Raw genomic sequence first — 22,551 nt, forward strand, 5'->3', positions numbered from 1 at the left:
CATAGGACAGCTCATGAGTGGGAGGGGCAATCTCCTTGTGGAGACTCCTGCTCCTCAGATAAGAAAAATATATATACACAGTGGATTGGGCACTAGCTAGAGTTCTTCCATGGTATGCCTTTGCTGCTGAACTAAAAAAGCAAAAATAAGGCTGATGGCAGAAGAAAGTGAAACAAATAGGGGTGGAGGAGGGCAGGTTACCTGAAAGGGACCAGCAGTCTTGCACCACTTGTTTATTCTCCTCCTCTCCCTCACCGTGTGTGTGAGAGGAAACGAAGCTGCACCAACCCCCCCCCCACAAAAAGTAGAAGGAACACTTTCATTGGCAGACTCAGCCCAGAATAGAAATATTCGGTATCTTCTCCCTGCTTCCGTATTTAGAGACACGAAATTGCATTTTCAAAAAAGCAACTTTCCTGCAGTTAATCACACTTTCCCATTAAGAGCAGGTCAACGCTCACCCTGATTTGCACAATGTGGCTCCTGGATGATGAGGGCAATGAGACAACCTCCTTTGCTCGCAGCCTTACTTGCAGTGCTAGCAGTAGAAAGAGCCAAATTCGCTGACAAGTGACAGCAGCATTTGAAAACAATTCAAAGTCAATGCTAAGCAGCACTTTCACTTCCGGAAAAACATGCAGCATAAGGAGAGCAGTACTAGAGACACATATAATGAAGCACACACTGACAGAGTCCTTTCTGAGTGCCAGGATGAGGTCCTAATATCTCTCAGCACCTTCCCCTCCAGAAGTCAGAACATGTATCCTGACCAGAGCAGGTTTGCTTCCCAGAAAAGGTGGCAACAGCCTTCATTGTGAGACTGGTGGTCTATTCTAATCCCACACTGTAGAGAAAGAAGGGGCAGTTAATTAGAGGAAGGGCTCTGTGGCTGCAGAAGGGAGAAGGGTTGTGTAAATTGGGCACAGTAGCCAAAACTGTTAAATGTTAGAGATGCACACACATATTATTTACAGACCACAGTGTGCAAAGTTTGAATTGCATTTTTTAACATAGCACACAGCTGGTTATAAATACATTTATATCCCACCTTCTGGGATATAACAAAACAGAAACAGCAGAAAGTCTAGATTATGCCTAATCATCACATCCCTCTCACCAGCAGCTCACCAGCTTAAGACCTTGTGTGTTTCTGGTTAGTAACAGCCTGTGTAATTAAAGATTCCCAGTCCTTGGGAAACCTTAAGCCCTAGAAGGCAAGGAAACCCAGGCTAAGGATGGCTGTAGAAGAGTCCACATTCAGGCAGAGCCCCCCACCTCCCACCACCAGCAGGAATATAACTAAAGGAGCTTGTGTGGTTTCCTGGCACTTGCCAAGGCCTACCTGCCCAAGGTGCCTCCAGCCTGGGTATAGTATTTGTTGTAGTCAAGACGTAACAGCAACTGAGCCAAGTCTGAATTGATCTGGTGATTGTGAACACTGGAGAGGATCTTGAAAAGGAGTGAAGACTGACAGCTGAAGCCCTGCAAAGGTAAACGGCACCCATGAGCCATAAATTGAGGGCTCTGCCTTAGCAGAAAGGGCTGAACAGAGAGGACTAGAAGGCCACTCGAACCCATATGGGGAGGAAGCATCCCAGGCAGCTGCCCCACCTCATCGCTCACCCTTTGGGAACTGCTGTCCTGGAGGAGGAAAGGCCCCAGCTGTTGCTGCCAGTATGTCACAAGGGCCCGACCAAGGCTGTTTCTGATGAGCTGCATGGAAGAGCAATGGCCAGACTTCTTGTGTTCCTACCCCCACCCCATGCTGAATTCATCAGAGAGCTGCCTGCTCTGAGTTTCCAACATGCTTCCACAGGAGAGATGCCCCAAAAGCTTTGGGCGATGTTTTTCAGGTAGAAAAGTGCAAGACGCACCTTGGCCAGGATGCTCAACTGGGCCGTCCCCCGCTCATCCAATGGTCCCCGGTTCTGGCTGACAAGTGAGCAGAAGCTATGGCATAGATCCAGTATTTCATTCAGACAGTGGAAAGCCTGCAAAACCAAAGAGCAGAAAGGAGATGGAGGGCCTCACCAGAGCAGAAGCTTCTCGTCTTGCCCTTCCGCAGCCTGAGATAATAACAAGATTCAGCAGGATTATTGGACTGGTTTACTCAAACTATTTCACTTCTTGCTTAGTAGAGCAATTCTTAAGGTCTAATGGAGCTGATACAAACAAACAAAACAAAACAAAAATCTTCATATACTGCACAGCGGCTACCAAAGCCCGAAATTTCTGTTCAAGCATCATAAGCTACTCTAAACATGAGTTTCCAAGACCAATGAACATACAGTGGTGCCCCGCAAGACGAATGCCTCGCAAGACGGAAAACCCGCTAGACGAAAGGGTTTTCCGTTTTGGAGGTGCTTCGCAAAATGAAATTCCTATGGGCTTGCTTCGCAAGACGAAAATGTCTTGTGAGTTCCTGCGGGTTTTCCCCCCCTCCCCCCCTTTCCCCCAAGCCGCTAAGCCGCTTATTAGCTGATCCTAAGCCACTAAGTCGCTTAACAGCTGATCTGCTAAGTCGCTAAACCGCTTACCAGCTGATCCGCTAAGCCGCTTACCAGCTGATCCGCTAAGCCGCTAATAGCGCTAAGCCGCTAATGGGCTTGCTTCGCAAGACGAAAAAAACGCGAGACGAAGAGACTCGCGGAACGGATTCTTTTCGTCTTGCGAGGCACCACTGTACTTTGATAGGCTTCTCCAGATTGCCAAATGCTACCAAGGAAATGCTACCAGGAAAACACTCCCCCCAAAAAACACATGATGAAGGCAAACTGACACAGTTGCAGTTCATTTATTTTCTATCCTGCTTTTCTATACAGACCTGTACCTCATTATTCACTTTAGCAGGTAAGGGCTTTGGTTGTGCTCATGGCCAAGCAACACAGCCATGTTCACAAGGGTCTGGCTTTTGCTTTAGTTCCTTCTTGCCGTGTTTGCACTGAAGTGAGCTAGGAGTGCTGTACTGGATGGGCATTTGGACTGTTCGAACAGGACCAGTTCTCCTGGGGACACAAGGCAAACAAACTATGGGGATCACTCACTGGTTTCAGCAGAATGAAGGACTGTGCTAGGAGATTGCTCAAGAAGTGATCATGTGCCAGTCGAATGCTCTCAAAGTCACGGGTGGAGTTGATCTGCTGCAGAAGTTGGGAGAACTGAGACTCCAGAACATCCACCTGAGGATACGGAAAAGTGAGGGAGAAGATACTGCCTGCTGTTTCCAGTCATTTCCGGCCACCAATTTTTGGTGGGAAATTTAGGGTATCGCTGGGAGAAGTGGCTGGTGCATATCCCCTGGAGGAGCAGCACCGAAGCCTCAGAGTTAGCCCCTGAGACCTGTGTTGCTGCTCACCTGCAGGTAGTACTGCAGATTGTCTACAAGGAAAGTCATGTGATGGCGCAGTTGCCACTTGATGGCATCTGTCCTGTTGGATTCCAGGCGCTTGCACCACATCTGTAGAGCCCAGCAGTGCTGCAGTTCAGCCTGGACTCGACGCACACTTAGCAGATACTTGAAGACCACATTGTACCTGCAAGCCAAGAGGAAGGCAAGCAAAAGATAGCTGGGTCAGACCAGGCCAGCATTTCCTCCTCCCACCCAGGAAATGTGTGCTCTGCTACAATCAACCTTTGACACCAAAATGCCACAGAATCCACCTGGAAACAGAAACAGGGATAAAGCGGCCCTCACTTTTCCAGGACGGCAGGAGTAAAGAGGATATGCAGGGGCCACTGCACTCTGTAGGAGAGCCCCAGAGCAGCCCAGCCTGATGCAGGGGATTCATGGGGAGACAGTTCCCGAGAAGGCGTATCTCGAGCGGCATCTGAAAAGGAATCCAGGAGGCAGGTGGGCAACAATACGGCTGCAAGGCTTGCTGGACCTCACCCTCCTTCCCTGCCACCCTCCTTCTCATTTTATCAATGGGCAGCCAATGCAGGTGAGAGACTTGCTCCAGGCCACCCAGGGGGTTGATGAGACTGGCATTGGCTTTGAACTCCCAGCTTCCCAGACCTAGGGCTGCCATTCTGCCTCTATGGAACCAAATTGGCTTTGTGGCTCTGTGCTTGTAGTTGTGGTGGGGCCTAAAGCTGCCCTGCTCAGGGCTGCTTGGCTCCCTGGCACCAGCACGCACCTCGGTGCTCCTTTCCATAATAGTGGATGGTCAGGTGAAGAAGAGGAAGCAGGTTGTCATCGTCAAGCAGCACTTTGTGGGCAGATTGCTGGAAGGCGACATTCACATCTGAGGAGGAAAGCCACACCAGAACGACTTACGCCAGATGAGCGCACAGTGAGCAAGGAAGGCACAGTCACCTGTTTCCACTCTCCCACCCCCATGCCCTTTTCAGAGTTTGTGCCACAACAGCTTACAGAACCAAACTGTGCCTATGCAGGAGCCAAGAGTCTTGGTAGAAAGGCTTGGGAAGCAGGGAAGTATCTGAGTAGAGAGTTGTCGGTCTGATCCACCAACCTCACCAGCTCAGCCTAACGGAGAAGCCAGATCCCATGAAACTCACCATGTTCTGTCACTGCGGTGGGAGGTGTCTTCAGCATCTGCTGTGCGGTGTCAATGAAGGCCTGAAACAGTTCTCCTCTCCCCAAGAGATAAAAATCTTTAATAATCTAGAAAGGAGGAGAGAATGGCTAAATGCATCAGGATACAGAACCCATGGGCCCCTGCAAGCAACACTCCACTGGCAAGAGTGAGTCTCCTCCTGCACAAAGAGAGAGGAACAGCTTTGGAAGCTCCATATGGGGGGTTTGCATGTACCTTCAGTTGTCCTATTAAATCCGATTCTTCCACCATGAGCTTCCATAAGTGCTAAGGGAGAGAGAACAGTCCATCAGCATCAAGAACCAGGAATCCCCAGCAGCAGCAGCAGCTCCGAGTTGCTGCTGGGACCTTCCGCCCCACTGCAGCCAGGACTTGATCTGTTTGCTTTGAGTGACAGAGACTACTTGCCCATTGCTGGGCAGGCTCTCCATGCTCTATATGGCAGGACTGACAAACAGCCGGTCTATGGGATATTGTAACAGTTGAGGCTTTTAAAAAGCTTAATTATTGTGCAGGGTGCATTAGCAAGAGACAAATGTTAATTCTGGATCCCCACCTGTCACCCCTCCCCCCGCACCAATTAGACTTTTGAAAAGCAGGGGAGAGGACTAATATCACCTCACTCTATTAATTGATCTGCCATTAAAATCAAATCTCCCACACAGAGATTAGGCTTTATTAAAGCTTTTATTGTTGCTAATGGGAGCTTTTAACATAGTGAGGCTTTCTTGAGAGGGAAGAGAATTCACTGAATGGGTGCTGGTGGTGGTGATCAGGTTGCTCCAGCATGGCATGGCACTTTTGACTCCATTCCAGCAAGTAATCCCAAGAAGGAATGTGACCCTCAGCCTGAAAAATGGTTTCCAACAAGCTCTGGCAAGGGGTTTGCAAATGGCTCTCTGCTTCTACCTCACAAAGAACTTAGTGCATGCAAATCTAGAGCTACGGCTGACCTCTGCCACAGTGCTCCGTATCCAGTCCACCACTGTCTCAAAGTCCACCAGGTTGAAGAGAGGCTGCTGTTTGAGGCGATGCAGCTCAGCCGCAAAGGTGTCCTCCTGGTTCTTCAGGATGGAGCCTGTGAGGCAACGGAAGGCAAGGAAGAGTGGCCTAACCTGGACACAAGATGCCAGTCATGGCCTCCATCAGCAGAGCTTTGCAGAGGACAAAGGCTGTTCAAGGTTGCATCAAGATCCAGCTTGGAAAAGTGGAGGAGAGGAAAAGGGGGGGAAATTGCTCTCCCACTTTTTCAAGCAAGTTCTTGCATAGGTCAGAATTTAAGACTGGAGAGTGTTTGCATTGTAAGAATTGGAAGCCTTTCAAGCTTCTGAAACACACTGAGCTTCAGTGAAGTTTTGCATCCGTGAGCACCAGAGCCTGTTCTCCTTTTTGCTTCGTGGCTGACAGATGCCAACAACCCGAGGTTATAGACGACCAAAATGCTTGAAATATTTTAAACAGAGGGAAATGGAAAACTGCTTCACTCCAACCCACTGAGGACTGTGCAATGCACACAGTGATGGCAGCAGATGCAACTTCAATTTGGGAAACTGGTAACAAAGCAGACAATGGAGGTGGGCTGAGGACAGTCTTTGTTTTCTCCTGGAAACAGCTGGCTGGTATTAAGTCAAAAAACCTCTTGCTGTTCCAAAGTGGCCTTCCTGAGAGCAGGGTACTGTGGCTCCAAAATCTTTTCAGTGCTTCCCAGTCGTTCTGTATTAAGTACAAATACCAGAGCTAGGAGGAAGAAGGTCCTTCTTCGAACCTGTTTTAAAACGCACACGCACACACACATACACACTCTCTCTCTCTCTATATATATATATTCCCCTTTCTCTGGCAGAGTAGAGGGGTCCTTTACCTTTACGGAGCCGCCATACTCTACCTCAAGGAAAGAGTGGCAGAGCAAGGGGGAGGGGTGGCTCAAGTGCTTTGCAGGGAGGGTCCATTCCATCTTGCGCAGACCCCTGGTGAGGCATCCCAGCACTTCCCTGCTGTGTCCCAGGGTGCCCTTATGAATGGACAGCCAAGAAACAACCACCCTGCAGTTTTCAATCCTTGCTGCCCCCACGCAGAATAAAATGAGTCAAAGTGTCTCCTACCTTTTTTGGTAAGGCTCACATTTTGACTCTCAAACATCTGGACAGACTCTCCCACAAAAAGGATCTTCTCAGCAACTCGCACAGGGATGTAGGATGGCAGCATTTCAATCCGCAGAGAGAACTGCTTTGGGGATGGTGCCAACATGTTCTCCTCTTCAATCAGCCGCTGTTGGAAGGAGAGGTGAAAATGGGGGAAAGTCAAAGAACCCCACACACAAACATGGCGGCTCCAAGTAGAAAGCCCCATCCCCAATCCTGAAGACTGTCCATCAAAGGATAGGTGTGTGTTAAGACTTAGCTGGAACCATCAAGCTGTGTCAGCGGGGAGCAGAGCAGGATTCTTGATCCATGAAACAATGGCTGAGGAGTCAGAAAAGAATACTTGAGCTATCAAAAAAGAAAGTTCTAGATCCAACTACAAAAAGATGACTGGAGGGGACTGAACAGGTTTCACAAGGCAAGAGAGCACCTGGCTTGATGGCTGAGCATCTGCTTTGCATGCAAGCAGCCTTGCATGTCCAACCCCCCAACAACATCTCCATGTAGGACAGGGAGAAGCCTGTGAAGCCCTAGGGAGGGGCTGCTAGGCAGTGTGGACTATGCCGAGTAGAGGGATTGGGAGGCGGATTCAGCTTCCTTTGTATTTAGCACCCAAACCTCACCATGTCCTGCAGCTCTCGCAGCTGTTTCCCCGTCAGCCCTCCGATCCCCAGGTCCTCCTCCTCCTCTTCGGGCTGGGCAGGGACAGACCCCGAAGAAGGGCCTTGCTTGATGAAGAACTCCTCATGTTGGTCCAGGAGCAGCCCATGCAGCATCCAGGCAGAGAGCTGCTTGTACATGGCAGCATGGCACATGGCCAAGACCCTGGAGGGGGACACAGCAGTAGAGGGAAGGGGGCTTGACCAGGCTGCAGCCACAATGGAGCTGCTGCCATTGGTGGCTGGGGACAGGGAAACAAACACCATCCAAGGCAACAGTGGGACTTCAGGAACATTAACTTGTTCAGGGGGCAGGTTCCCAGGACCCATAACCTGGCATTCCTCCTTAGTGCATGGGCTCGCCCCACCCAGGAGGGTTTCTTACTTTTCCAAAGCACGGCGCACAGGTGGCAGACCACCTCGGCTATGTCTGTGAACCACCTCCAGGATTTGACAGCCATGAATCTGCAAAGGAAAAGCAGATCCCTTGCAAGAGCTGATGTTGCCATATGTTCCTACAACACTGGCTGGCAGCTGGATTCTGGAAGGTCCAGAGACCAGCTAGCTTGGATGGAGGAAGCTCCTCATCCACATGCAGAACTCCTACTTCCCATTTTTCACCTCTAGTGAGGTGAGAGAAATCAGCACCATCTCAGTTACACACAAAATTTGCCCTCTATTATCAAATCAAGCCAGGCAGGTGCCTGTGAAAAGAGGGCCACCACCAAGGGAGATCAGGATTCTCAACTGTACCTTCTGGGTCTTTATTTGCTCCACCACAGTCATCAGCGAGGGGAAAAGGAGCTGGAACTGCAAAACAAGAATCAGCTGGTGAGGAATGATTTGCTAGTTTGAGACAATAATGGGGAAAAAAGAGAACAGAGTGTTGTACTTAATGTGACAGACGAGATCTTTTTCTAATGTGGGTTGGGAATCCTCCTATGAGCTGCTCCTCCCACTCACTCCAATAGGGAAGGCTATGAAACAGACTGCGTGGGAAAAAGCCTTTCCTAATTTCAATGTCACATAGCAAAATGGAAGTATCTTCCTTCTTGCACAGGGGCTTCATTTGTGTGTTGCCTTCATGGTTTGTCCCCCCCACCCTGCAGTTGGGGCTCCCCTCGATAGTCTACCTAAATAAGTAGACACCTACTAAGATGACCTCCCTAACTTCATTAATTCTTCAAGGAATGTTATTTGCCCCCTTTTAAGGTGCAGGCACTGTACCTGCTGTGTAGATAAAAGTGTCAGATTTCTCTTGCTTAGGACATCAGAAATTGGAAATGGCTGCCAAGATTCTACTCACAGAGATTCACTCTGCCACAGTAAGTTTCCTAAACCACACACAATTACTTGCACCACACTTTAGGTTTTTGCAAACTTTCCGCATGATCAGGATTATGTTCCTTAAGATAATGCCTGTGCAAGCCTTTTTCTATAAAAAAGGGGAAAGGAAAGGCCTTCCATGTTGCCTATTGAACATCAGGCAAGGATGCAATAACTAACAAGGATCAACATCAATGCAGGCTATAAATGCAGTTTGGAAGACTAAGCTTCCCTTCAGGCCCAAAGTACATATTAAATACTGCACAAAAGATGTGCCACCTTAATGAACCAGTTGGAGGAGGCATGTGGATTGCAGCCTCCTAGTTTCTCTGTGTGTCTACAGAGTTTCCTTGTGAAAAGCTCTGATGCTGCTGCCGCCGCCACCTGGCCTGGGTCCAGAATTTTGCTATTATCACTGAAAATGGGCATCTGCCTAAACTAATGTTACCTTTCCTGAGGAGGCCCTTTGCTCATAGGATGGGTACTCTAGCAAAAACTGAGCTTGCCTAGGCAGCCCCCTGCCCCACAAGAATGTGGTCTGATTAAGCCCCTTGTCTTCCTTCAGTGCAGCCTGCAATGTAGATTAATTTTCAGTGGAAGGCAGCCAACAGGAGTTAAGAGTGATGCATACATAATCATCCCTAGGCAGCTCTCCTTTCTCTTTGGCGGGAAGAGAGACTGAGTCCCCTGTCAGGATCCGGAGCCTCTCCAAACTGACTAGGTGAATAAAGGTGCTCTGGGGGAAAGCTGGTAAGTGGCCCCTGAGATGGAGCCAGAGCTCTTGTATAAGACCCTCCATTCTCATATTCTAGCCACAGGATGATAAACCTTTTATCTCTCTTTCCAAGCTTCCTGTGTCCCAAGAGCCTCTCTCTGAGAGACTCAAGAGAATACCGTATTTTTTGCCCTATAGGAAATCTGTGTGCATCCTATGGAGCGAATGCAGGCTTTCGCTGAAGTGTGGAGAGTGAGAGGGGTCGGTGCACACCGACCCCTCTCGCTCTTCAGGCTTCAGGAAGCTATCAGCAAGCCTGGGGAGCCCGCGGGAGTTCCCGCAGGGCTCCCTAGGCTGCGGATAGCAGCCTGCTGCCCGGAGCGCGCCGAAGCAGAGCGCCCCGCGCTTCGTGCAGATATCCACAGCCTAGGGAGCCCTGCGGGAGTTCCCACAAGGCTCCCTAGGCTGCAGATCCTGCTGTCCGGAGCGCCGGGCGCGCTGAAGCAAAGCGCCCCACGCTTCGGGCAGATATCCTCGGGGGGGGATAATTTTTTTTTGCTTTATTCCCCCCCCCCCCAACAGTAGGTGCGTCCTATGGGCCGGTGCGTCCTATAGGGCGAAAAATACAGTACTCGCCCATTGCTCACACTGGCAGTTCACAGGATGTCCCTTGGGGCAGGAGGGCCCTTACAGAGATTGGGATAGCCAATGAATCAGACTGAGGGAAGGAAGAGAATCTTTACCTTTATGGAGGTTGTGTCAAGGCTTGCTCCTGCCTCAATTTTTTTATTTATTCCACTGCAGGAAAAGGATCGGAGACAGGAAACTGGCCGTGGAGCCCCATCCCTTGTGCTAGAGCTCCAGGGCTCAGCCAGACAAGAACAAGAGCAGTTGAGGTCCTGCCCTTCAAAACAGACCTCCAGATCTTATTCAAGGCAGTCAGTGTGAACTAATACAGCTCACTCATATAGGCAAGCCTCTTTTCAGCAGGCAACCATGAAGAGAAGGCACCATCTAGAGAAGGCAGCTCCTCCAACAGAAGGGAGGTATGGGCAGGGAGAACTTACTTGATCCAGCGAATAATTGACATGCGAGATGGTAAGGTGAGGATCGGCCAGAAACTGGAAAAAATGAAAGGTGGGTGAGAGACTGGAGTAAGTCTTTGTTTTGACTTCTTGTTTTGCAAATCCTAAGTTGCACAAGCAGGAAAGGAGCACTCTCTGGAGCTTTTTGAATATAGCAGTTATACGGATGGCATTGTTTCCTACAGAGATCCAACATACATGGGTGGAATTAGCAATGCATGACACTAGCTGGCATGTCAAGAACTGTCCGTGTCCAGACCTTTTAGGTCAAACCAGTGGGATAACAAAGCAAGGTTTATTCAGTATACTTGTTACCTACACTGGCCTGTTGCTTTTAAATTACAAATTGGTAAGTGCTGATTTGAGGCACAGACAATTTTTGGCTGTGGAGCCCTACACCTGAAGCCAGGGAAAATACAGCAACTTGGTGCAAGTTGGCTTGTCAGGTAAGCACCTGCTGGGTCTGGAACCACCTCCAGCCTTAGCCCCTGCTTCTGTGGAGAACGGAAACTCCTCCAGCCTCAGCTTTCAATATTGCATTAAGCTCCTCTTCCCCATTCTCTCAACTAGCCTTTTCTCACCTTCTCCTTCTGCTCCTTGCCTGTTCTTCCCCCCAAAAAAACCTGCATGTTGCTGCCTGTTTGGGAGATTCCTTCATCCTCTTCAATTGTGCTTTCCCTGCTCTTGCCTTCCAGTACTGTGTACCTGGGAGATCATGAGTTGGTGCTTTGGGCATCATGGTCAATAAGTTGCCCCAGCCCTGCACTCACTCTGGGCTCATTTTGGGTCTGTGGCTGCTGCCGACCCTTGACTTACACCCAGAGTACTAGGCTGGAACTGATTGGCTGCCAGTAACCAGATCCCCTGGGGCATTTTAGAGCTTGGTGTTAGAACTGCTGTCCTTTTATAGCCATGTCTCTCCCCCCATGCCCCCACCACCACACCACACCAAAGTTCAGGAGGTAGCTGCAACCAGTTCTTCTCTCTGAGCTTCAATTTTGCAACTGGCTCAGATGGGTGGATGCCATGCCCTTGCTGCTTACCAGAAGAGAAGCTTGTCTTCTCTTGCTTCAAGGGGCCAACACCTCCTCTATGGTTTAGCTGCTACAGAGCTACGCAGCCATGGTGCTGGAATTTAATGCTCACCAGCATTTTTGTCTGCATGGCTAATAATTTTGTCTCTGTTAATAATGAAGGACACCATCAACAGATGCAATCTGATTGGTGCCCTCTCTGCTAAGCAAGCAAGTAGTCATTTATGCTCTATTCTTGTACAATGTCTAGTTGTGGGGTGGCTTAGTGAAAAGGAGTCATGAATACAGATTAACAAACCACTATTAGTGACAAAAACCTGCAGTTGGATTTGATGGGCAGAGCATCATGCAATATTTACTACAGAAACCCACTGTGCCCTGCTTACCTCCTGCTCCAAGTCAAGCAGGGCCTGCCGATATGGACGCAGCACGGCATCAAGCCCAGTGCAGAAAGCCCGCAGATAAATCCCTTGCTGGGAGGGGTGCAGATCCTGAAAGTGGATCAAGGAAGGGTTAATCTCCTGGCATGCATAAGGCTCTAGAACCACTTCTATTGCCATGAGTGGAAGCGACCCAAAGGCAACGCAACCCCCCCCCCCCGTCCCTCCATTGTTTTGGGACTGCATCCTGCCACAAAAGCCCTTGCACAGGAGGTGCAATTAGGAGAAGGGCTTGTTCAATAAATGCACACATTGCTTTTCAAGAAAGCTCCTCCACAAACATCACAGTTTTTTGACAGCAGTATTACAGACAACGTTCTTCCATAAAAGCAGCCAAAACAATGAACAGCCCCAAGGCCCAGCAATTGAAAAAAGAAAGCCAGGGGGGAAATAAACCTCGGAGGACTTCATGGACAGGGATGCGGGGCCCTTCTGGGTATTGAGGGGCAGGAGAGAGAGAGATGGGGAGGCGGCCGGCTGCAGCCCTTGATGTCCTGGCTCTTTTAGGCCTCGAGAATGGACGGAGAGAAACAGCCTGTGAGGGAAAGGGCCGAGTCGCTTCCGCAGAGGGTCACTGCCCATAAACGGCCGGAGAAGTGACAGGCAAGCGGGCAAAAGTGGGGGCCTCGCTTGCCTAACGCCCTGACGCGCCCGCGGGGAAGGCGCTCTGCACATGCTCAGGGGACCGCTCACCTGCGGCTGCACGGGCAGGGCTGCTGCTGCTGAAGGGGCTGACGGGGCGCCGGGGGGAGGCTGCTGCTGCTGCCCGCCCTGCGAGGGGCCTCCTTGCGAGGGCGGCGGCTGGACGTGCTCGGCTGCGAACTGCTCGACGAAGTCGCTGAAGCGAATGTAGAAGGCGCCGAGGCGGCAGACGCGGGCCAGGAGGGCGGCCTCGCTCGGGTGAAGGAAGGGCGGCAGCACCGGCTCCTGAGGCACCTGCGGGAGGGGAGGGCAACGGGAAGCCGGTTAGGGTGGGAGGCGGCGGCGGAGGCGGCCTGGGGCGCCTCTTCCCCAGGGGGCGAGCGGGACGCCACCTGCAGGCAGACGCTGCCGCCGCCTCCAACGGCGACGAAGAGGCCTCCGGTGTAGCCGCGCAGCGCCAGAAGCAGCTCGTGGATCATCGCGGCGGCCGGCGAAGAGCGAACGACGGCGCCCCGCAAGGCCCGACGGGAAAAGGAGGGGGTGCGCGCGCCTACCGCCTCCGAGCGCATAGAGCTAGCAAAAGGTTGGGAAGGGCAGGCGGCCCTCACCGCGCGTGGCTCGTTGGCCGAGCACTTGCAAAGCTGAGCGGGAGAGCGCTTCAAACCGCGAGGAGAGCGGCAGCAGGAGATCTGTGCGCGACTTTGCAAAAAAAACGAAACACGGGCGAGGAAGCCAATCGCAGCAGGCGCTGCAGGGAAGATTGGGGAGGGGGGGCGAGGCGGGAATGTGCTTTCAATGCACTGCTTGTACGTGTAGAGCTAGCAAAAGATAGCAGAGGCAGGAGGCTCTCGGCTGCGGGGCTGCGTTCAAACCGCCCGCGACTTTGGATGGAGGAAGGGCGGGTTTCAGAATGGAATTCGTAAGGTGCCCCGCGTGGGCGTAGCTAGGATTTGGGGGGCGGGGGGAGCAGGACACTCACCTGTCATCATCCTCTGTCTGGCTCTGTCTAGCAGATTCGGAATTAAATATCCCAACTACAGTTGTTTTAAATTACTTTATTTTGGCCCCAAGTGTTCAGGAAAATCTCAAAATCTTCAGTCATTTGAAAACTAGAAAATTAAAAAATTAACACCAGGGAGTACCTTTCTTGCGGTTAACGAGTATATTTTGCAAAATTACAAAGAACTCGTTTTTTAGACACTAGGGCATTTACCACAGGTTCCGATAAAGCAGAATATTTGGCTAACAGAGCGGCAGCAAGGATGAATTGAGCTTTGATGGCAGCAGAATCTAGCTGGAGTGTCCATTTCCTCGTGTTGCCATTTCCTTCTAGTGATAATCTCTCCAACCCTTCAATGATGCTCATAAAATGCTCTTTAAATTGCTCTTTGAAAACTGCAATACTTTTAATTATTTGATTTGGGGGCAGCAGCTGCCCCCCTGCCTACACCCATGGTGCCACGAGGGGGGGGGCAGCAATGACATCCACAGCCACAGGTGAACTGCACGTGGCTATGTAAAAAAAGAAACACTTTCCAACCGCTTGGCAGATATACGGGGGACTCCCATTAGTGCAGACACGATTTTGAGGGGGGGGCAGGCTTTTGTGTCCGGATTTTGACTTTTTTAAATATGGAAACTCTATAGAGGGTATTATAAGCAGCTCTCAGTCGGAGATCGATGGTGGACTGGCTGCATTTGCAGGGTCATTTTAAAAATCTGAATTGTAGCCTGAAATAATATATCCGGAGGTTTAAATCAGAACTAAGTTACAAAGAGGAGGGACTCATATTGGCTGCTACACGCGCATGTGTAAGCGTGTGTGTGAGAGAGATTGCTACCCAGCGCTTTTTTTTCAGGGGGGATGCATACCCTAAACATTTTGTGAATCTAAGTTTGGCCTCATTGAGGGCAGTATTTCAATATGAGTAGGAAAATGAGAGTACCCCTAAAAAAAACCCAAAAAACCATTTATTTAAGGTAGATAAGGACAAGATGAAATTATACAATTGAATATAAATATAGATGGGAAATGGCTATGTATTGTGAGTACTTATCCACTTTAAATTTTTTTCACTTATGATCTTTTTCTCTTACTTCTTTATTCTTTCTTTGTTCTTTTTTCCTGATATCTTCCATTTCACTGCTTTATTGTGAATAGCATTTTATAGAGGTATAAATAACTAAATATGAAAAGAAACAAAATATTCTCTAATTTTTTCCCCTTGGTTAGATGTACTTTCTTTTTCTTTTGTATTTTCTTTTGTTGTGAATATGTATGTTTTCTAATTTGTACTTAATAAAAATATATTAAAAGAGAGAGTACCCCTAAACATTTTTTAAAGAAAAAAAGCACTGTTGCTACCTAATTAAAAAAATCTGAATTTTTCTTATGGTTTCCAGTTGGCAGCAGGATTGCCAACTTGAATAAAATATGGGAGGGCAGGCAAGCCCCGCCCCCATAATCGATCACATGACAGGGTGCAGGCACACAATTTGAATGGCAATAACCATCAACTGGGGGGGGGATAGCTGTCAACCTTCCCCCTTTTTTGCGGGAAATTCCCTTATTCCAGCGCTGTTTCCCGCTGCTATCCCGGATTGTTAGATATTCCGCAGGCTGTCCCCGGGATAGGTGAGGCTGCTGATCGCTTATTTTTGAGGCTGCCGATCCCTTATTTTCAAATCTGAAAGTTGACAGCTATGGGGGGGGTGGACCCCTCAAATATTTTATTGGGGTGCGGCGAAGACTCATCGGCGTGACTCCTATGAGGGGAGGGGGGAAATTCCAGCAAACCGAATTACGGCCTTGTTTCTTCTTGGGCTCGCCAAAATCCGCCATCATTGAAGGAAACGAACCTTCCCCGCCCCTCTTCTATCAATGTGCCCCGTTGTGAGTTTGATTCCTCCCGCTTTGAGGTGCCATCCCCACCCCCGAGCATGCGCAGAATGTCTCCTCTTTCCTTAGGGAACAAGCAACCGATTTGCTACCAAGCAGGGCTGAAGCACTCCAATGCCTCTCATCCCCGCATAGTATAACTAGATCGCCCTGGAGCTGCCTTTATATCGGTGGGGCTCCCTCCTTCCCGAGGAAGCGGAGGCAGCTCACTCCGTGGTGGCGTCCGCCTGTTTCCTGCAGATCCTTCGCGGTTCCACTGGGCGAGGAGTTAGCAATGCAGAGTTGCAAACTGCAACCTCCGCTTCCCAAATGGGTCCCTTTGCCCCAGTGTCCTGTTTCCAACCGCAGCTAGCCCGGAGCCGCAACAAGGAGGCGGAAAGCGGGCAATACGAAGGCAAGACCTTCCTCGTCGGCAACAGCGGGGTATCCTGCCTCTGGACATGGAGGTTCTCCGCGGAGTCGCGCGTCTTCAGGAAAGGGGCCGTGCATCGCCTCTCGGGCTCTTCTCCGGTGGGAGCCTTTTCCCCGCTGCGGTGCTCCCCGGAGTAGCTCCAGCCGCCGCTTCTTCCAGCAAGTGCCCACTGGGCGGGGCGACCTGGCGGAGGCTCCTGCCAAGCTGGTTGGGCTGGGAGGTGCAGCCGGAGACACACCCCGCTGGGCTGGCCCGACAGCGCCGCCGCGCCAGGAAGGAGAACGGGCGGCCGCTCCCTACCGCCTTCCCCTCCGCCTCCACCTCCTCGCCGCCGCCCAACGGACGGAGCGGACACTCCCCTCCCGCGTTCCGAGCAGCCGCCGCAGCCTGAGAAACAGCAGCAGCCTTCTCGTCCCGGCCGGACGACCGACGGGCTCCGACTAGACGGAACCGCCGCCGCTCCCTTTGCCTTGGCTCGTCCTCATGGCCACCCCGGAGGAGATCGACGGGGCGGGCGTGGCCCGGCCCCACTACGGCTGTGAGTCTCGGGCCGAGGGAGGGAAGGGCGCGTTGCTTGCGGCTTGAGAGATGCCTCGGGCCGTCGGTTTGCTGCCAGCGTCTCCTCCTCCGCCGGGGCTGCTTTGTTGGAGCTGGCGCCCAGGCACAGCCCTTACCGGGCCCGGAGGAATCGTTCCGACTGGCGGGGAAGGAGGACGCTGGCTCGCTTGGCCCGGGGCTGTGGGTTTATTTGGCCGAGCAGGAAGCCGGGCCCGCTGTGAAAGTCTCGGCGCCCCCTGCCTCCCCATCGCCCCCTCAACATGGCGGGCGGGCGGGTGGGAAGCAGCGCTCCCCGGATTGCTCGTGTGAACGGCCTGCTTCGCCGAGCGGCGCGCGTTTCTCTCGGGCTCGTTTGCACGCGCTGTCGCTTTTCGCGGGGTTACGGGCTGGGTCCCCTGTTGGGCATCTTTGAGCGAAGCAGCCGCTTTCTCTCGCGCTCTTTCTTTTCCCGGGAGGGCCGGGGGGGGAGAGGAAGAGGGGGAGGCCCGATTTTAGGGGCCGTGGGGCGGGGTAAGGACCGCTCCCCTCCCCGAGCAGGAAGGGCGGCGACGTGCAGCTCCTGGGGCGGGTCCTCGGCACGAACTGCCCGTTCTCCCAGCTCGTTGGATGCCTCGCTTCACCAAGCGCAGGAGGCTTGGCTCCCACCGAGCAGGGTGGCAGCCTTTGAGCGAATCAAACCTCCATGATTGAGGGCAGTCTACCTTTCCACGTGGGCGTCAGCGGATAACTCGCTGGTCCTGTGAGGAGGAGTTTCAGGGCAGGACTAGATGCAAAAGGTGTCATACCAGCGAGGCAGTGCTTAGCCGCCCTCACATTTTGTAGGAGACACCTTGGCATCCCAGGGAAGTACTGAGAGCTAGAAAACATTGGAAGAGTCCCAATATTTCAGTGTTGCTGGGCTCAGGCAACTGTGTGTTCCCTATTTCTTGTGAACTCTGTGGATGACACGCCTTTGTGCAAGTGGATGAAGCTCAAGGTTTCTGCCTGCAGCTGAGTGCTGGCTTTAGGCTGGAAATGGGTCTGTGTAGGGGGGCGGCAAGTTAAAGAGCTGAACCTTTGCCATAACCTGTTGGATTTCTGCCTGCTAATCCAAGCTACCCTTTCCATGTAGAAAGTGGGGGAAATGAGCTGTCTATTTTACATTGTTTGCCAGCATTCCTGCAAAGACCTGAAGGTTCTCCCTACCCCATTTCATCCTCCCAACAACCCTGTGAGTTAGGTTAGGCTGAGAGACAGGGCTGACCAGGGATCAGCCAATGAACTTTTGGGCTGATGGGCATTTGAACCTGGATCTCCCCACCCCAATCCAGCAGTCGGTAACTATTACTGTACATCAGCCTGGCTCTCTGTATTGGTGGCAGAAGGGGGATTTTAAAACATGTCGAAGCCGTACTTTAAAACCCACATTCTTTCATAAGTCATTGTTGCTACTTTTTGTGGGTGGGCTGCATGAATAATGCTGCTGCCAAGTTCCTGCTGTGTCAAACTGCCAGGAAATGGCAGCATCGAAGACAGCCACAGGATCTGTCCACAGGCAATAAGGATGGTGGCTCTGTCCTTTCCTATCTCTCCAGGCATAGTTTCAAAGCTGGCAGCAGGAAGGGATTCCTCTTTGGCGGTTCTGGATCTGCCGTCTGTAGAATCAGGCCTGGCTGGTGAGGTGCAAAAGAGGCTATTACTATTATTTATTAAATTTGTATACCACCCTTCATCCTTAGGCCTTGGAACGATTCACAGACAGTGGGGTTTGTCTGTTGCAGGGAATGTTTATGAGCATCACCAGTTTTTCTTCTGTGAAATGGGTACTTCATGGTGGCCCTGACATAATATATCCCTGGGCCCAGAAATGCTGGGGACCCCTGCTTTAGGGAGAGTACAGCCCTTCCAGAGCATGTGGAGCACCACCATCCTATCAGATGGTTCTTCTACCTTGTCAGGTTGACTTTTCAGTTTACTGGGCCTCATCCAGTCCATTATTGTTTCCAAACCCTTGCCCGACAGATATGGTTTTCACCAGTGGATGAGCTCATTCAGTAGCTTCACATAAAGGCTGAAAAACATGGGGGCAGAATGGCAAATGTCATGGGACAGAAGTACAGTCATACCTTGGGTTATAGCTGCTTCAGGTTGCGTTTTTTCGGGTTGCGGACCGCTGAAACCCGAAAGTACCGGAATGGGTTACTTCCGGGTTTTGGCAGTTGCACATGCGCAGAAGCACTAAATGGTGCATTCGCAGAAGCGCTGAATCGTAACCCACGTGTGTGCAGGCGTGTGTTGCGAACACTGCGGGTTGCGAACGTGCATCCCGCACAGATCACGTTCGCAACCCGAGCATCCACTGTATCCACAAACCTCTACCTGGAATTGGCCCAGCAGGTAGGAGTGGATGACCCTGTTAGAGGCAGTGAGGCATATGTGGGTGTATATATACTATTCATTTAAACACACCCCAGAAATAATCCCGGGAACTGTAGTTTGCTATTCACTGAGCTACAGTTCCCAGCACTCTTACCAAACTGCAGTTGTTTGTGGGGTGGTATAGGAACGTGCTGTCAATTACAGCGTGCAGCTGTAATCTGAGCCAGGACTTTTCAGCTCCAGGGTTGGAACTGGAGCATCTTGTGTGCAAGTCTTGCTCATCCTGGCTGCTCAAGGGGTGTCAGGATTGTCTCATTCGGATGACTGAAGCAATGAGTGTGTCTTGAACTGAGGATCTTCTCCCAAACCACTATGTTAAAGGAAGCTATTTTAGGATCCTCTGATTTAAATAGTTGCCTCAGAATATAATGTGCACTTGTAAAATATAATAGAATTGTGGAGCTGGGAGGGACCCCAGTGGTCATCTAGTCCAACCCCCTGCAGTGCAGGAATCTCAGCTAGAGCATCCATGACAGATGGCCATCCAACATCATCTTAAAACCTCCAAGGAAGGAGAGTCCACAACTTCCCGAGGGACACCTTTCCACTGTCTTATCTTGGGTCCTGCAGGACTGGCTGAGAGGAGCAGGGCCTTTTTGGTTGTGGGGCTAGTGCTGTGGAGTACCCTCCCACTGGAGGTCCTCATTACCCCACCATTATTGCCTTATCTCCCCAACTAGATTTGATTGATACTTTTTAAAATGTGGAGCATGGGACTGTTACCAAAGTCACTGAACTAAAGCTGACTTTCCTACACAAAGGGAATCAGTGGGGATCTTACACCTGAGGCAAAGTGTTATAAATGTTACGATCTGTCAGATCTATTTCTGTGGCAAATTATGAATATTTACCACTGTCAGCCAAACAGCCTGGTATTTTTAGATGCAGGGAGGGAAGGTGCCCTTCGCTCTATTCTCCCAGAGGAGTCAGCAGAGCGTTCTCATGCCTCACTTTGGCTGGACCGTTCCTTTTCTGACTCATGGAGAAACGCGTTTCTGCTCACAAACTATCCTCCCATGCTTCTGGAAGGTTCTGGGCACTGACTGGTCAAGATCTCAAAGTTTTATACAGAAAGTGCCACTGAGAAGCCCCGCCCATTTCACAAAAGCTCACTTTGCCTCAAATCAAGTAGTTCTGTAGTGCAGAATCTCAGGTGTTGGTCTTTAAGGTGTCGCAAGACTCCTTGTCTGATGCAAAAGGCATGTGGGCTCCAGGGCCAGAAGTCTGCTTTTTTCCTTACAGGATTTGGAGTGGCTCTGTTTCATGGCAAACCAGGATGCTGTAATTATTATAACATTCAGTTAGTAAGCTGGCTTGTTCAGCAAAGAGAGGAGGATGGTGGTGATGATGATGATAATTATTATTTTATTTGTACCCTGCCCATGTGACTGGATTGTTCCAGCCACTCTTGCTGCCTCTGCAAGAGTCACTGATTTGTGTCTTGTCTCCCCCCAAGGCATGGGGTTAGTTTGTCTATTTCTTGTGAATGGTTGTGAGCATAGTCAGGAAGTCTCAGAAGAACTTTCAGTTTCAGGCAGTGCAGTGGCTTTATGTTGTCATCAGCTTGTTTTTTATTTGTGGAGGGGGGGGGAAGGGAGCACACTGAATGTAAACTGTTCACCCTGTTGTCACAGCAGGTGTGTGCACCTGGCAAGTCTGTCCTTGGACTGGCTATCTGGATTAGCTTCCTCCTCTGTTGGAGCCTGGGGCCTCTGCTCTGCGTGGTGGAGCCTTATTTTAGTACTTTCTAGGGTGGGCAGGATGCTCCCTGCACTGTGCTTTCTGTTGGCGAGCGTCTTCCCAGCGGAGTCTGGGGTTAAAATCCTGCTCCTGGTTTTTGCAAACAAGGCAGCCCTGGCAATCTTCTTGCCTAAGGGGTGAGAGGGTGGGTAAAAATGCTTTAAATTAAATACATAGTAAAGTGGTATAGGGGGGTTGACTCCCCATTTGTTGCTTGTATTGAGGTGGGACTTGGAGGGAACAGGTGAGCCATTCAAAAAACAAAACAAAAACAAACCCTTGGCACTAGCTGTCCTGTTTGGGGGGAGTGGGTGGGGTGCCGGACCTTGGGTGCTTCTGGGCACCCAGTGAGGCTTTGCTCCTCCAGCTCCCAACACCTCCCACTTGGGGGCGACCCCCTGTTGAGCTGCACTTTGCCTCGGGGCCTTCTGGCTTCCCTGGACTGACCCTGTCCTGCCTTTTTGCAGCTGTCCTGGATAATGAGAGGATGACTGCAGAAGAGATGGATGAGCGGAGACGGCAGAACGTGGCCTACGAATATCTTTGCCACCTGGAGGAAGCCAAGAGGTAAGGGGGCCCTTTCAGAGGGGTGGTGAGCCCCATGCTGATAACATGCCCAAAGGGTATCATTGGCTTAAACCACCAGTGGTGCTCATTGCAGCTTCCAGCTGGGGTGGGGAGAGGAACAGAGCATCCCTGAGCTGTTCGACTTGCTGTTTTGTTGCCAGGCCTAGCCTTTTGCAGAAACAGCTGCCCCGTTTTCTGGCACCTAGAGACAGGCCAATTAAGCTGCTCCGTTGCTTTCTCTTTGGCTGTGCCACTCCCACCTGCAGTTCCCAGTGGATTATTTTTGACCTCTTTTTACTCCTTTTGCTTTCAAAGAAACCATATTTTCGTATCATTTGAAGCTGCTCTGGGAACAAATAGTATTTTAAGCATAAATCAGCATGTGGTCGCCAAATTAATGAGTGCAATTACGGGGCAGAATAATACTGGATACGAAAGCAAAAGGGTAGTGGTTAATAGCCTGGAAGATAAATCAGGTTTGTGGGATATGTCAGAAGGTGAGGGAAGCTTGGGGTTTAATAGGGAAGCTGCTTCCTGCAATGGGGGGGGGTGTATCAAGTGTGTTTTGGGGTTGGTTATGGGTTGTGTTTGATCTCTGAACTGGCCATGGAACTACAGGAGTGGAGAGGATTTAAGAGCAGGTTCAACACTGCTTTTGCAGTTGCTTGAGGTGGATTGATGATGTCTTACGGTCCAGAGGCAGTTCAGGTTCTCCTGCTCTAGGAAGAGAGGAAGCTGCCTCATACCATTGGCCCATCTAGCCCAGTGTTGTTTACAAGGCAAGCCCAGGATTTCAGGAAGTGGTCTGTTCTGCCTGGAAGTGCTGTGGATCAAACCCAGAGACCTTCCCAAGGTAGAGTGGAGCCACCAAGAAGCCTTGCCCTGGAGCATCTTTCTCTGAGCATCTTGCCCCCTGCCCCCTTGGGCTTCGTGGGAGCCTTTTCTGTGACAAGGCAAGCCCTGGAACAGGAACCAGAGCAAGGGGTTATCTCCACTTGCCAGACTGGTGTCCGGTCTCCCCTCCAAGCAGCACCTGAGATTTGGGCTGATGGGGAATCCCTGGCCCACAGCTCCCATGAGTTCAGCCCCCACCAGCAACATTTGCTGCCCAAGTTTGTGCGATGTGGTTGATCCTAACCACCTCCTTCCTCTCTCTCTCTCTCTCTCTCTCTTCCTAATATGACACAGGAACTGTTGGGCCAAGAATGAGATGAGGAAGTGACTCACGTTTTCCTCCCTCCTTTCTTTCTTCCGGGCCCAAAGTGCAGAGCCTGCAGCAGCCTTGCAAGAGGCTTTGCGCTTCTGCAATTTGCGAAGCCTTTCCAGTTAGAAATTTTGGTTTGGTTAGTTGGCAATAAA

At 50.9% G+C, this 22,551-nt stretch overlaps 2 protein-coding genes across 2 annotated transcripts in view; one reads left to right on the forward strand and one right to left on the reverse strand.

The window, feature by feature from the left end:
- Nucleotides 1–164: 164 nt before the first annotated feature.
- Nucleotides 165–13,182, reverse strand: TUBGCP4 (tubulin gamma complex component 4). The gene is made up of 18 exons (XM_082199542.1): nucleotides 12,991–13,182; nucleotides 12,650–12,892; nucleotides 11,903–12,007; nucleotides 10,465–10,518; nucleotides 8,110–8,166; nucleotides 7,742–7,821; nucleotides 7,321–7,522; nucleotides 6,659–6,824; nucleotides 5,510–5,634; nucleotides 4,773–4,823; nucleotides 4,519–4,624; nucleotides 4,137–4,244; nucleotides 3,695–3,827; nucleotides 3,356–3,533; nucleotides 3,045–3,179; nucleotides 1,875–1,991; nucleotides 1,343–1,482; nucleotides 165–844 (listed from the first exon to the last, which is right to left on the reverse strand). The coding sequence occupies exons 1-18, from the start codon at nucleotides 13,165–13,167 to the stop codon at nucleotides 829–831; spliced, it is 2,193 nt and encodes a 730-aa protein (XP_082055668.1). The 5' UTR covers nucleotides 13,168–13,182; the 3' UTR covers nucleotides 165–828.
- A 3,037-nt stretch (nucleotides 13,183–16,219) lies between these two features.
- IQGAP1 (IQ motif containing GTPase activating protein 1) overlaps nucleotides 16,220–22,551 on the forward strand; it is a 53,066-nt gene continuing 46,734 nt past the window's right edge. Inside the window, exons 1-2 of the mRNA XM_082199320.1 lie at nucleotides 16,220–16,447; nucleotides 21,093–21,192. Of these exons, the coding sequence (XP_082055446.1) occupies nucleotides 16,393–16,447; nucleotides 21,093–21,192 (155 nt within the window). The 5' untranslated portion in view covers nucleotides 16,220–16,392. The remainder of the gene's footprint in view (nucleotides 16,448–21,092; nucleotides 21,193–22,551) is intronic.

Source organism: Podarcis vaucheri, assembly GCF_965113315.1.
Source record: "Podarcis vaucheri genome assembly, chromosome: 14".
Lineage (NCBI taxonomy): Eukaryota > Metazoa > Chordata > Lepidosauria > Squamata > Lacertidae > Podarcis > Podarcis vaucheri.

Excerpts from the sequence above, each read along its gene's own strand:
- TUBGCP4 (XM_082199542.1), bottom strand. The coding sequence starts at position 13,167 with ATGCGCTCGGAGGCGGTAGGCGCGCGCACCCCCTCCTTTTCCCGTCGG. Across the intron at positions 4,625-4,772 it reads ATTTAATAGGACAACTGAAG|ATTATTAAAGATTTTTATCT; the intron begins GTACATGCAAAC and ends CCTCCTTTCTAG. Across the intron at positions 1,483-1,874 it reads AGTTGAGCATCCTGGCCAAG|GGCTTCAGCTGTCAGTCTTC; the intron begins GTGCGTCTTGCA and ends TTACCTTTGCAG.